At 40.1% G+C, this 12,404-nt stretch overlaps 1 protein-coding gene across 1 annotated transcript in view; it reads left to right on the top strand.

The window, feature by feature from the left end:
• The first annotated feature begins 959 nt into the window (after positions 1-959).
• cyth3b (cytohesin 3b) overlaps positions 960-12,404 on the top strand; it is a 34,234-nt gene continuing 22,789 nt past the window's right edge. Inside the window, exon 1 of the mRNA XM_015004368.2 lies at positions 960-1,316. Within this exon, the coding sequence (XP_014859854.1) occupies positions 1,298-1,316 (19 nt within the window). The 5' untranslated portion in view covers positions 960-1,297. The remainder of the gene's footprint in view (positions 1,317-12,404) is intronic.

Here is a 12,404-nt window from a genome sequence, read left to right as displayed (position 1 = left end):
GGAGTATCTGCTTAGGACATTCACCGTGTCACACCATGGATTATGCTACGATTTAGAGAGGTATCCATTTAGTAAACGTTGTTTTTCCAGACTGAGACTGCCAGAGGCTGCATCTGTTCCCCTTTACGCTGATGTTCCCAATAAATGTCCAGTGAGTCAGTCAACCCACGTCTCCTTATTCATAAAAAACACGTAACGTTTTTGAAACTTTAGCAAAAAAAATGTTTATCAGTTTGCGAAGGTAACGAAATAGAAGAGTATCCCACAGCATATATGGAGGATGAAGACCAAACTTGATCAGTATTGATTTTATTCAAATTTCCATCTAAAATAAAATCATTTTGTACTTAGCTTCCCTCCATCTACTACCTGGTATGTCCTTGATCATTTTCATGACCTTTATTTTTATTTTTTAATTTTTTACTAAAAACAAGAAGATCCAGTCTTTTGATGACAATATCAGTTTTTATTGCTGTTATTTGTCTGGTAATGATAAATGACTAATTTCAAAGTTCTGAGATTAAATATATATATATATATATATATATATATATATATATATATATATATATATATATATATATATATATATATATATATATATATATATATATATATATATATATATATATATATATATTAAAAAAAAAATCAAACCATACATTGCCTAAAATATAACGAGTTTACAGTATTTTTCAGGGTGAATGCCGCTTTGAGTCACGTGACGGCTGATCAACGCTGACGCGCAGCTCGAGCTGTGCAGCATAGCTGGGATTGGGTTAACATATATACTCACAAAAACAATCAGGAACTGGTTTCCTGAGGAAAACTTCAAAGTAAAAGCCTCAGTTTTAAGACTCCGTCGCATACTGTATAGTGAGTCCCGCTGCCTTTATTCTGATGCAAACAGACTCAACAGCGAGCCCTATTTCCGGTCAGAACGTGGACAGCTTTCATGGAGCCGTCTCATCAGCCGCTCTGCCTGTACTAGTGGAGCGAAGACGTATTTAGAGGGATAACGAGCGCCACTGTGAGCTTAAAGACAATCTTCCGCCGCTGCAGAGACCCGTCGTTCAGTAACGGACGGACACACGGGCCCCGGAGGACGGGACCTGGGGCTGTGTGTGAGGGGTAAATGGCCACAATATCTCCTGAGAGGAGACGCTCCTGCCTGTGAGACTACCTGAACGCCAAATGCGTCCTGGAAAATAGGACGTTCGCCCAGGAGTAAATTAGACGCATCGGAAGTTTCTCTGTACGATTTTTCGGGAGATTTAGATTTTTGCCCGCTGCAGACATGGACGAGGATAACCAAGGTAGACTCAGTTATTCCACGCAATTCACACCTCTGATTTATTTCTGTTTCGACCTGTTTCCATCAGCGTTCTTGCTGTTGTTAGCCTTTAGTGCAAGCAGCATCACAACACGAATAGTATTTTCTAGGACTGACGTCCCAAATGGAAATGGTATTGTCGCTGTGAGATGGTTTCAGGTTCACTTTGGCGGGCTCGCTCCATGTGTGCTGGATGGGTTTAATTAGGGCAGAAAGGCTGACCCGGACTTTGACAGGTGATGATTAAGACTCAGCAAGGCCGTCCGGTGTGAATGGATAAGTATGCATGATTGACGGGGCGTCGCTGTCATTACTGAAGACTGTTTGCACTGAAGTGACTGGACGTGTTTCTCTGCGCCTTCGCCAGCTGTGCCGCTGGTGTCACTCTGACCCCAACAGGTCTCCTTTATGTTTTTATGGTCACCGGAGCAAATAAGGTGGACTCATACTGACTGAAAAGGCTTTAAGATCTTCAAGAGAAGGCATTCCAAAGATTTGCTTGGAAAATGTCAGTGTTTTTGTAGACTATACAGGGCAATTTTTGGAAGTGTAGCACACTTTTAAAGTAAACGCAGATGTGCAAGCCCCAGCCCTCTGACTAAACAGTATGCAATGAAACTAGATCCATAAATATTTGTGCTGCATCTCTAAATATCTTTCAGTCATGGCCAGCTTAGTAAGTAGGAATTCCCCCTAACCTGATTCGGCACAGGCTAGAGTCCAAAACTTAAATATTTAATAAACAGATTTTGCAGAGCCTTTTTTTTATAGTTCTGCATAAAGGAGCAGTGTCTTGCGAAAGTATTCAGACCCCTTGTACTTTTTCAGTTTGTCACAAACTTCAACGTGCCTCATTGTTTCCAGTACAAAGTTCGACTTGATCTTGAAGGACATTGATAGATGGTTTTCAAACATCTTTTCATCAAAAGAAACATATGAAAAGTGCAGCATTCATTTCGACCCCTTCTATCTGGTACCCCTAAATAAAATCTGATCCAACAGACTCTCTTCACAAGTCACAAAATTGTGTCCACCTGTGAGTAATTCAATCTAAATATAGACCAGGTGTATAAACTGTGTTTTAGCCTTTGTAGGTTTGTCAGAGAACATTAGTCAAAACTCTTTGAGATGTTTCACACATGTAAGCTAATGTCCCCAGGCATCTCGCGGCACATTGCTTTATCCATTGTCTGAAAATGTGAAGTGTATGGCACAAATACAAACATACCAAATGTTGGGCATAATCTTTCACTGACAAGAGAATATTTATCACACAAGCTGAAAAGGGGTCAAAGGTAACTCTAAGGTGGCTTCAGAGATTAATAGTTCAAGTGCAAGACTGTTGACAGGACAACAATTTTGATGGCAACTATAATGTAAAAATAAAATAAGTTTTGTTTAAAGTTTGTCATACACCACATATGGAATGTGCCAAACATGTGGGAAGAAGGAAGATGCTTAGGCCAGAAGAGGCCAAAATTATACTTTATGGCCAACTTGCACAACATATTGGTATTAAAGAAAATTACCTTCACAGTAAACAAAAGCATTCCCATTGTGAAACATGGTGGTGGCACCATCATGCTGTGTGGATGTTTTTCTTCAGTAGGGATTGGAAAACTGGGCAGATCTGATAAGAAGGTGAATGACTAAATACAGAACACTAATGGAAGCAAATAATCCTAAACAACAACACTTTAGTCCGAAATGAGATGGTTTAGCTTAAAACATGGACCCAGTCGACGTCCAGTCTGTTGAAAGAAGCTCTTTGTCCTGTCTGAGGAAAATTTCAGCCTCTTGATATGAAAAGCTGATAGATGCATCCTCAAAGACTTACAGCTGTAATGAAAGGTAGTTCTATGAAGGGCCGACTCAGGATTTGAATACAACAGCACACCACACTTTTTATCTGAGAAATTAGAAAACCACCTTACTATTCTCCATTACCTCACAGTAATGAGCTACTTCGTGTTAGTCTATCACGTAAAACCCTATAAAATCCATTAACATCTGTGAATGTAAGTTAATGAAGTATGAATACTTTTGCTATAAAATGTAGTGCTCCTACCAATAACAAGCAATTTCACCTAAAGGGGAACCTGTCCCACTTAACTGGTCCTGCTCCTAATTTGGCAAACTCCATATAGCTGTGTTATCAACACCTAGTCATAATCTCCAGGTGAGACACACTTACTCCAGTCATCTCTCCTTTATTCATCAAAGGTTGTTTCGCACCACATGTTTACTCCGTGCAAAGTTGCAGGGTATGACTAATTGCAGGAGTGATGCATAAGTTGCACCTGGACATAACGCTTGGATTGTGCTGCATTCAGCCCGCCTGACTTTCATTGGTGTTGCACATAAGCCTGGCCCTCTCAGAAAGACATATGCTGCTGTGATGATGAACAGGAAGTGCTGACAATACCCCGGAGCATGTAAACACACTGTCACATATTCAGAGCAACAGGATGAAGCACACAAGTGGTGTTCTGCTCCGGAGACTATGTGAATCACAAGGAGAGTTACCATTAATGTCTTTGCAAAAGTGTTAGGTAGAATATATAATCTACCACATGTTGCAAAAATCTATATTGATACATATGTTTTTTTGCCTACAAATTCCTTAATTTGTTCTCTTTATTCAAACAAGCTCTTATCAAACATGCCTACACCAGAGTCACCAGCAGAACAGGGAGCTGTGAAGGAGCACCGAATGGGGAGTCATTCTGGGTACGATTACAACACTGAATCCGTACAGGGCGATGCTTAATGTTGGTGGCCTCATGGTTGACAAGCTTCAGTATGTGACTGTCGTCACTACCCATGTGGCTCTCACTTCTCCAGGGCACAATTTGAGACCAAGGGAAGACTAAAAAGTGACAGACATAGTGAGGGACGGAGTGTCAAAGGGAGACAAGGGTGAAGATGGGAAAGCACGTGCAACCATGCAGGGTAAAGTGTAGTTGTTGTAACTTGGGTGGTGAGATGTTTTTCTTTGTGAGGAGGCGGGATGAAGTGCCAGAGCCAACATGGAGAATTGCCGATGAAGTATGGAGCAATGCCAGGGAAAGGCGGTGAGGCAGAGACGCAGTGGACTGGATACTCTGACTGAACCAATTCTGCAGAGTTTCTGTCAGTAAAAGTCCCTCTGCTCTGTCATAATTAACTCTGCAAACGGCAAGTGACCATCCATGACCATCTCTCAAACCAGGTCAGGCTTTCAACAGGGATTCATTTCTTTTTCAATTTCTCCCTTTATGACTTCTGCTTAAGCCTGAAATATTCTCTTTGACAAATGATTTGTGAAACCAATCTTCTGTTTTTACTCATTCGAGTAGCAGAGCTGCAATGTCTTTAGGTTGTTCTAGTTAGGTAGAATGGACTGTCATCAAGTTTTTTGTTTAAGGTTTCCTACCTTCATCTGTCCACATGTCCAAATGTCCTTATATATAATTTTATCCTAAAAAGACTGCTCAGGTAGTTTTATTCCACTAATGCAAAAAATCTCTTCCCTGTGTTTCTTTCCTTTTCTACCGTCCATCAGGTGTTTGTCATGTTAATGCGTTTGCCATTTCAAACTTCTCTACTAAAGTTACTAAAGATCCTTCTCTTAACGCTGAAATTTTCAAAGCACTTCTGACGTTTCTAAAAGCGTTTTCCAAGATAGAAGAATAAAAGCTCAAAGCTAAAACAGAGCAGCTTCATTCAGGTGGCAAGAGAGAGTAAGATTTAAAGCAGATAACAGAATGGCTGAACTGTGGACTTGTCTTGGCATGAAGCAGAAAAAATCCCTCTTTCTTCATTATTAAATGCTTTACTAATGCAAAACCAAGACAACTTTGAGAGAGCTGTCAGTGCTCATGAATATTTATCTCCATAATTCATCAGAATATTAAACAATAAAGAGACATAAACTGATCCAGAATGGTTAAGTACATGAATATGAAATTATTTACTGAAATGAAAAAGGGTTAAAATGGCAACACGTGGGGTCTTCAGTTATGTGTGTATTTTTTTTCCCTTGTACTATTTATTTTTCTGTCACATTACTGAATAATTTTGTCGCTGGTCATGGTAAAATAAGCAAAACTGGACAATTACTCGAAACAAGCTCTAAAGCTTTTGGTTTGTCCAACTTTCAGCAACACAATGGCTTCTTTTACTTGTTCTTTTCTTGACCTTGAATGCTCTACAGACAAACAAAAGTCAACAAAGTTTTGTCAAAGTCAGACAGACCTAGCAAAAATGGCATCCTGCAAAACATGTTGGTTTTGCGTGATCAACTGTGATAGTCCATCATCAAATGCACACACACACACACACACACACACACACACACACACACACACACACACACACACACACACACACACACACACACTCTTTTCTTGCTCCTGCTGCTTCCGTGTCCACTTTTAATTACCCGTTGAGCTGTGGAAGCAATTCTGAACAAGCGTTTTTATGATAAAGCCTTGCTTCTCTACTCCGATTCTGGCAGCAAACCACTCTGTTTACACCCTGTGGAACCAGACATTTAAAGTTTGCAGCTTTCAGTGCATTACAGTGTGTGGTTTGTAGGGTTTTATGACACATACAGGCGAACTTGGGCTGTTATGAGCTTGGCATTAAGATTTCAATCCTTCATTTGCCAGTTGTAGGAACAAGCCATTCTTGCTTCATGGAAAAAAAAAACAACTAATTTTGTGCAGTAATAAACAGAGGGACACGCTGAAGTGATCCAAGTAGCCTGCTATTAAAGTATGCTTTAATATAAGTTTCTAGCCTGTTTTCTACCTTTGTCCACATTAGACTCTTTAGGAGGGTTTCACCTGGTGTGTCTGCTCCAAAAGAACTGCGGGTTTGAGGAAGCTGATGGAGAGAAGCATGCAGACGGAGTCTGTGGAAATGCACGAGAGCCCTGCAGGATGTCAGGGAGCAGCAGTGGAGCATGTAGTTCAGCTGAGGATTTCTCTAAAGTCGTGCACAAAACACAAGGGGCCCTCACTGGAGACACATTTTTAGTCCCTTTCACTCACTACAATCAGCTGCGGGTATCTGACCTGGTTTGAATTCTGACCTTCACCATTTCAACAAGCATGATACAGTACTTCTATGAATCATTACTTGAGACCCGAAGATTCAGTGAATAGTGTTTGTCTCTCCGATTTACTTGCAAAGACAGCATGAAAATTATTTATTTCCCTAAACTGAACATTTGCTCTTTAAACCACTAGATTTATTCTTGCTTCTGAGATTTGCACATTTGGCTGTACCAAATAATATGCAAACTCATGCACTCTGTTAAAATTGCTAATAAAATTTATTTGGGCCTTGGTCGATTTCTGGTGTCGAGGCATTTTAAAAATCCTGGCTCCAAAACTTAAGGAAATCTTTCATCTTACCGCCACAGTCAATGCAAAATTCTCTGTCATCTCACTGTGTAGACTTGCATTACTGAACCGAAATGTGTTTTCTCTCCATCTACTCTTCTGCCCGTTCTTCCCAAAAGCTGTCCTTTTACCTGTACAAAGTAAACCAACATCTGCTTTAGAGGTTCCTGGGGGATGGCTGCATTTTGAACCCCTACAGTATGACTCCTCTCTGTTCAACAGTTTGTCCTGTCCACTGTTTTCACAGCTATTTTCTCTTGCTCATCTTTCCGCTTGGTGGCACCAAGCAGTCCGACTCTCCACAGCTCAGTCGATACCTAGATGTATGTTGCGAGGTTATAGATGTCTTGGCTTGATTGGAAGTTCGGCACAAAAGTTTGTGCGTTTCATCTCTAACGAAAAGGCCAGTTACCACAAAGAGCCCGTTGTTGAGCTTTGCTTTCAAAAAGATATCTGATCGCACGTGATAATTACCCATGACGTTGCCTGATTGGCTTACACGGGACTCTGCAGACTTTTACAGCAGACTGACCCATATGGAAATCAGATTTGAGTTTGCGTGCTTCTGTGCAAATGTTTCAGGTGAACATGAGGCCACTGTAAATTCTGAAGCTCAGTTCTGCTTTGTAAACAACTTTAAATCACTTTTAATATGTAGCCAATGGCTAGACCCAATATATATGTGAAGAATTGGAGAGGGGAAATAAAACAGTTTTCAAGTGAGTTTCAGCTTCCTCTTCATTAGTTAGCTGTGCAGCAAGGGTCTACAGCTCAACACAGTCTCACACTGGATTCTTTGTAACTTTAAGACTATCAAGGGGCTCATAGATGGGATGCAAACAGGGTTAATTTTCTCAGTGGAAAGTGTAAGCAGTGCCTGTGAAAACTCCCAAAAGTCATGCACAGAAATAAAACTTGGATAAGTAGTATCCTCCTCTATTTGATGGACCGACTGAATGTCTGGGTTCATGGCTTCCAATAAAGAGTGTGTTAAGCGTGTGTGTGTAGGAAAAGTAGTTTAGGTTTATTGAAAAAAGGAAAGAGAAAGCAGAGCTGAGCTGCCAGGAAAATGAGTGCTGGAACAGTTATGTAAGAGCACAAAGATTGTTCAACCTGCAGGAAAAGGTGTATTCCTTTGAGAGAGTTTGTGGATTCAGGCCTTTACACTCTGCAAATGCAACACATTTTTAGGATGTTGATGGTAGACCCTGGCCTTCACCGACAACTGGATTTTTGGGAGCCTAATTTGGGGGAGAAAAAAAAAAATCAAAGCTGGTCATAAATGAACTGATATGTTGCGTCTGTACAGGACCGTGATTATGTTCTTTGAGCAGGACAGCAGTTCTAAAAGACTGGAGTTGGAGTCAGAATTGTTCTGAATGAACTGCGTTCAATTTTACCATCAATTATGATATTTAGAGGTGACGGTGTTAAATGAGCTAAAAATAAAGACTCACGTGATATTCAGGTTCATGTTTGGAAAAAAAATAATAAACCCATTTATCAATTATTTTACACTTTGCACTTATCTGCTGCTTTTTGTTGGTCTACAACGCAGCCAGCCGCACAGAAAAACTTCTCCACAACCATATGCTGCACATATAACCGGCTCTATCAGACTTTATGGCCAAGCATGTCAGATTCTGTCCAAAAACCCAAAGTCTGTGGACTTCTGCATTTAGATCACAAATAGGAGAAAAACACTGCAGTTTTGTTCTGATTACAATATGAATCACATACTTGTTTATATAACAGTTTCATAAAGGTATTCTATTGTATGTATGAATTTTGTGCTTTTATGGGAGCTCAGGCTCCTTCTTATGGGGACACAGGTTGCAAAAACGGACTGATCCTTCATTTCAGTTCTACTGAAGCAAAGTCTGCTATCCCAGTTCACCTTTCTATGCATCTATTCAGCTCTTGGACATCTAGTTTATATACATATGAAGAGGCCCTGGCCGGCCTCCAGCCTCTCACCTCCCACTCGCCCTCCAACTTCTAAAGCCTGGTAAACCCATCCGCTAGTCCAGCTTTTGAGAAGGCATTAGTAACGCTCAGTGAATTACCAACATGCTTAATGTGTCAGTAAACTGTAACAAAATTCCCATAGCTTGTGCAATGGTCCAGATTTAATATCCTGCCTCTCATGTCTTGTTTGCTGTAAGATCTTAAACTCTTATTGGTTTCATAATGGGTGTAATTGCATTGCTGGTGCAGTGAAAAGATCTGACGATGCCACAGTCATGTAGTCGTGTCTCATCAATGACACCGTGCAACCGAGAAAGGCAGCAGTGCTCCAAGCGAGGAGCACAGACTCTTGGCCAACCTGTTACTGTGCCTTTCTGCTTGTGTGCGTGTTTGCAATGTTCTGTTCGTACCGTGAGACAGTTTATATATGCCCAGTGGAGGGAGATGAAGAAGTGGAACAGTTTAAAAGTGCCACTGACAGCTGCAGTCGGATCCCTAAAGTGGGTTAGTAGTGCAAGGCTCATCCTGGCTGTGCATGTCCTGTTTTGCTCTTATTTATATAAGCTTGTATGCAAAACTAAATGTATATGCATGTCTGTCAGTGTTTTCACATGCATTTATATTGTGTGCGTTCAAGTTCCTCTTGAGAGGATTAAACAAATCTAGAAAATCAAGTAGGGAAGACTACGGATGGGGGTGGATTATAGGTCAAGGACTGGAGACCTTCTTGGGACTTTTACATACACACACATGGATACATGCAGTCATTGTTTAAAGAACAGGAACCTATTATGAATTCTTGGATTTTACATGTTTTGATGGATAGAGTTTTACAATCGCCTTTTGCTGATGGAACACTTACTCTATTCCCATAACGTTTCACAAGGTCGGGACATAAAGATTAAGGGATTTTTGATAGTTTGACATGATTTAAGCTTGAAACTAGAAGAGTCCACCTGATTTTTAAAGTGTCCTGGTATGTCAAAGAAAATTGAATTTTCTGAAAATTGTTGGTTCCATAATCTATTTCATCACTCACTTTATGATAAATTATTGGTTAACATAAAACTCATGATTTTAAATAAAAAAAAATCAATATCTGGATTAAAGATGAGTTTATATATATATATATATATATCTCAAATTCTGTGGTATTATACAATAAATCATTGATTTATTCCAGTGACATTTTAAAAACATCTTTACCAGGAATGCCACCAGGTGTTGAGGTTAATGTACATGCTCACAAAGAGAAAAAAGATCAATACTTTCTGTAAGGACACTCAGAGGGGACCCGGAAATTCAACCACACACAGGAGTATACGAAAGGAAAAAAAGTTTATTTTCGGATACTGGTTTCTGCTCAGGGAGAGATCATCAAACACAGCACTGAGGAGAGAGGGGAGAAGGCTGGTGATGCACAGATAAAGGAGGGGTATCTTAGAAATATTCAGCTAACTGACCTGTAGAGCAGTGGACGGGTGGAGCAGAGGAACAGAGGGTCTGACAACAGGGTGATGCAGGAAACCAGTGGAACAGGCCTCTGTGGAGGCAATGAAGATCTCCACGAGGAGATCCAAAACGCAACACCCAGGGACTTTGTCGATAATAAGGCAGAGAGAGCAAATTTAGCTTTGAGGGGCAGGCGGTAATCGGTGGTCGTGAGGCAGAGCTTGGGTCAGGGTCCAGAAATCCAGAATAGGAGGGATCTGTGAAAGGCTTGGCAGGAGGGGTAAATCCATGGACAGAAAGGGGTCGTAGAAACACTGAAGGCTTGAAAGGAAACGCTAGATTTCTACTGGCTCGTGGCTGTCGATAATCTGGCAAGGAAGCAGAGGCTGAGGGGTGTTTAAGTAGGGCAAGGCCCAGGTGGAACAGGTAAGCAATCAGGCATGCCAGGTGAGCTGAATGAGTGCTTAACACAGCATGGACAGGACATGAATCATAACAACTTTCCCTGTGTTTTCAGTTTTTTCTGTGATTCATGACCTGTTATCATTTTAACAATTTAGAGGGTTACTTTTCCACAACCCTCTCAATACCCTTATACCTTTCAAAGAAAGATGACCACTGTTGGTGCTCTGAAGACTGTAATTTATTAAATTAATAGCCTTAAAGGTGAGGGGCTCAAGAATAAGGACGAGCTCTGATAAACACTTGTTTCCCTTATCCTTCCTTTGCTCTTCAGAATGTGTAAATTCTCTCTGCCTGTCCACATTTTCACAGTCGCAGTACATAGAGAACGTAAATCAGTGTCAGAGTCGAGGATTTGATGTGACTGATAATCTGCTGCAGATTCCAGTGGGTAAAAAAACTCACAAATACTCACGTGCGCCACTGTAAAGTGCCGCTGAGCATTATCACCAGGGTGAGTGATGTACTGTAGCTCCTGGTCACAGATCTCCTGATGCATGCATTTAATCTTTTTTGCTGACCTGTCATGCTAGTGTTGCATCACCATCAGTGACCATGGGTGCTATAAATATATATATTTTAAAATGCTTAAGGTTATTTTATATGCATGATGCAACTGCTTCATCATTAATCTGCTGATAACTTGTCGTCAGTGGGCTCCAGCTTGCTAACTATTGCGAATCCCATAGGGCAGAATATGCAGGGGTTACAGAAAACAGCATAGAAATCCCTGGAGATGCAGTTGTTATGCCTGCAAGCTATCAGGAGGCAGTGCAGATGCCTAGTTTAAACAAGAAAAGAGGAAATAAATGTGCTGGCGTTTGGTTAGATGGGAACAGTAGATATTATTATTATGACAATTTTGTCAGTACTTTTTAATTTTTTTTATTTTCTGCTATTGCATTTGAAGAGGAAGTGAATGTTTGCAGTCCTGTATTCCAGCCAGTCCCATCCTGTCTGTTCTGTCATCGTTTACAAATCCCTGGCATATTAGTTATCTCTGTCCTTTAACATGGTTAATTTGCTTTTGAGTCTCATTAACTTTTATATGTTAATGAAAAATATTGATAATCTCATTAATGTTACATTAAACCCTTTCTAACTTCTCAGCTGGTCAGACACGTGCTTATGCTGCCTTTCATTTACATTGAAATCAGTTTACTGATTATTATGACTAACTGCTGTTAGTTATACAAACCGTGTAATTTTAACTTACTGGGTTCACATTTAGCAGGAACATCTGGAAAAAAAAAATAGATAATGCAAGTACAGATAAGATAACAATGCAAACTGCTGTCCTAACACAGCTGTAAATAAATGTAGCAACTCTAAAAATAATATTATTAAGGTTCAAGTTAAAGCTTGCATGTTTACGTGTCTGCCTATGACCTTGCAAAAATCAGAAGGTTTAGTTTTATCATTAATCTGTGCTAAATTTTAATGGATGTTATGTGACCCAGCATCCAAACCATAATAAAACGGCAAGGCCTTCCCAGAATTTAAGGACCTGGAAAATAACTTTTTCCTGAACCTGGGACAGAGTGATCCGATCCACCCACATATTTTGTCTCATGAAAGTCTTGGCTTAGATTTTGAACGGGTTATGTTTTTCTTTCCTCTCTTTCTTTTCAATTTCTTCTCCTTTTATTCTTCCTGCTGTCTGGAAAAGATGAAAATGGACATTGATTTCTGCTTCATAGCTGAAGAATTTCTTCATTTTTTATTACTCCTTTTTTTTCTTTCTCTTAAATATCTGTGTACTGGGAAGTTTTTCAGATTTTAGACTCAGAACCAGTCAA

Source organism: Poecilia mexicana, unplaced genomic scaffold, assembly GCF_051168715.1.
Source record: "Poecilia mexicana isolate PSO_F unplaced genomic scaffold, ASM5116871v1 scaffold_8, whole genome shotgun sequence".
Taxonomy (NCBI): domain Eukaryota; kingdom Metazoa; phylum Chordata; class Actinopteri; order Cyprinodontiformes; family Poeciliidae; genus Poecilia; species Poecilia mexicana.
The sequence above is the reverse complement of the archived record's forward strand: the minus strand, read 5'-3'. Positions and strand labels throughout refer to the sequence as shown.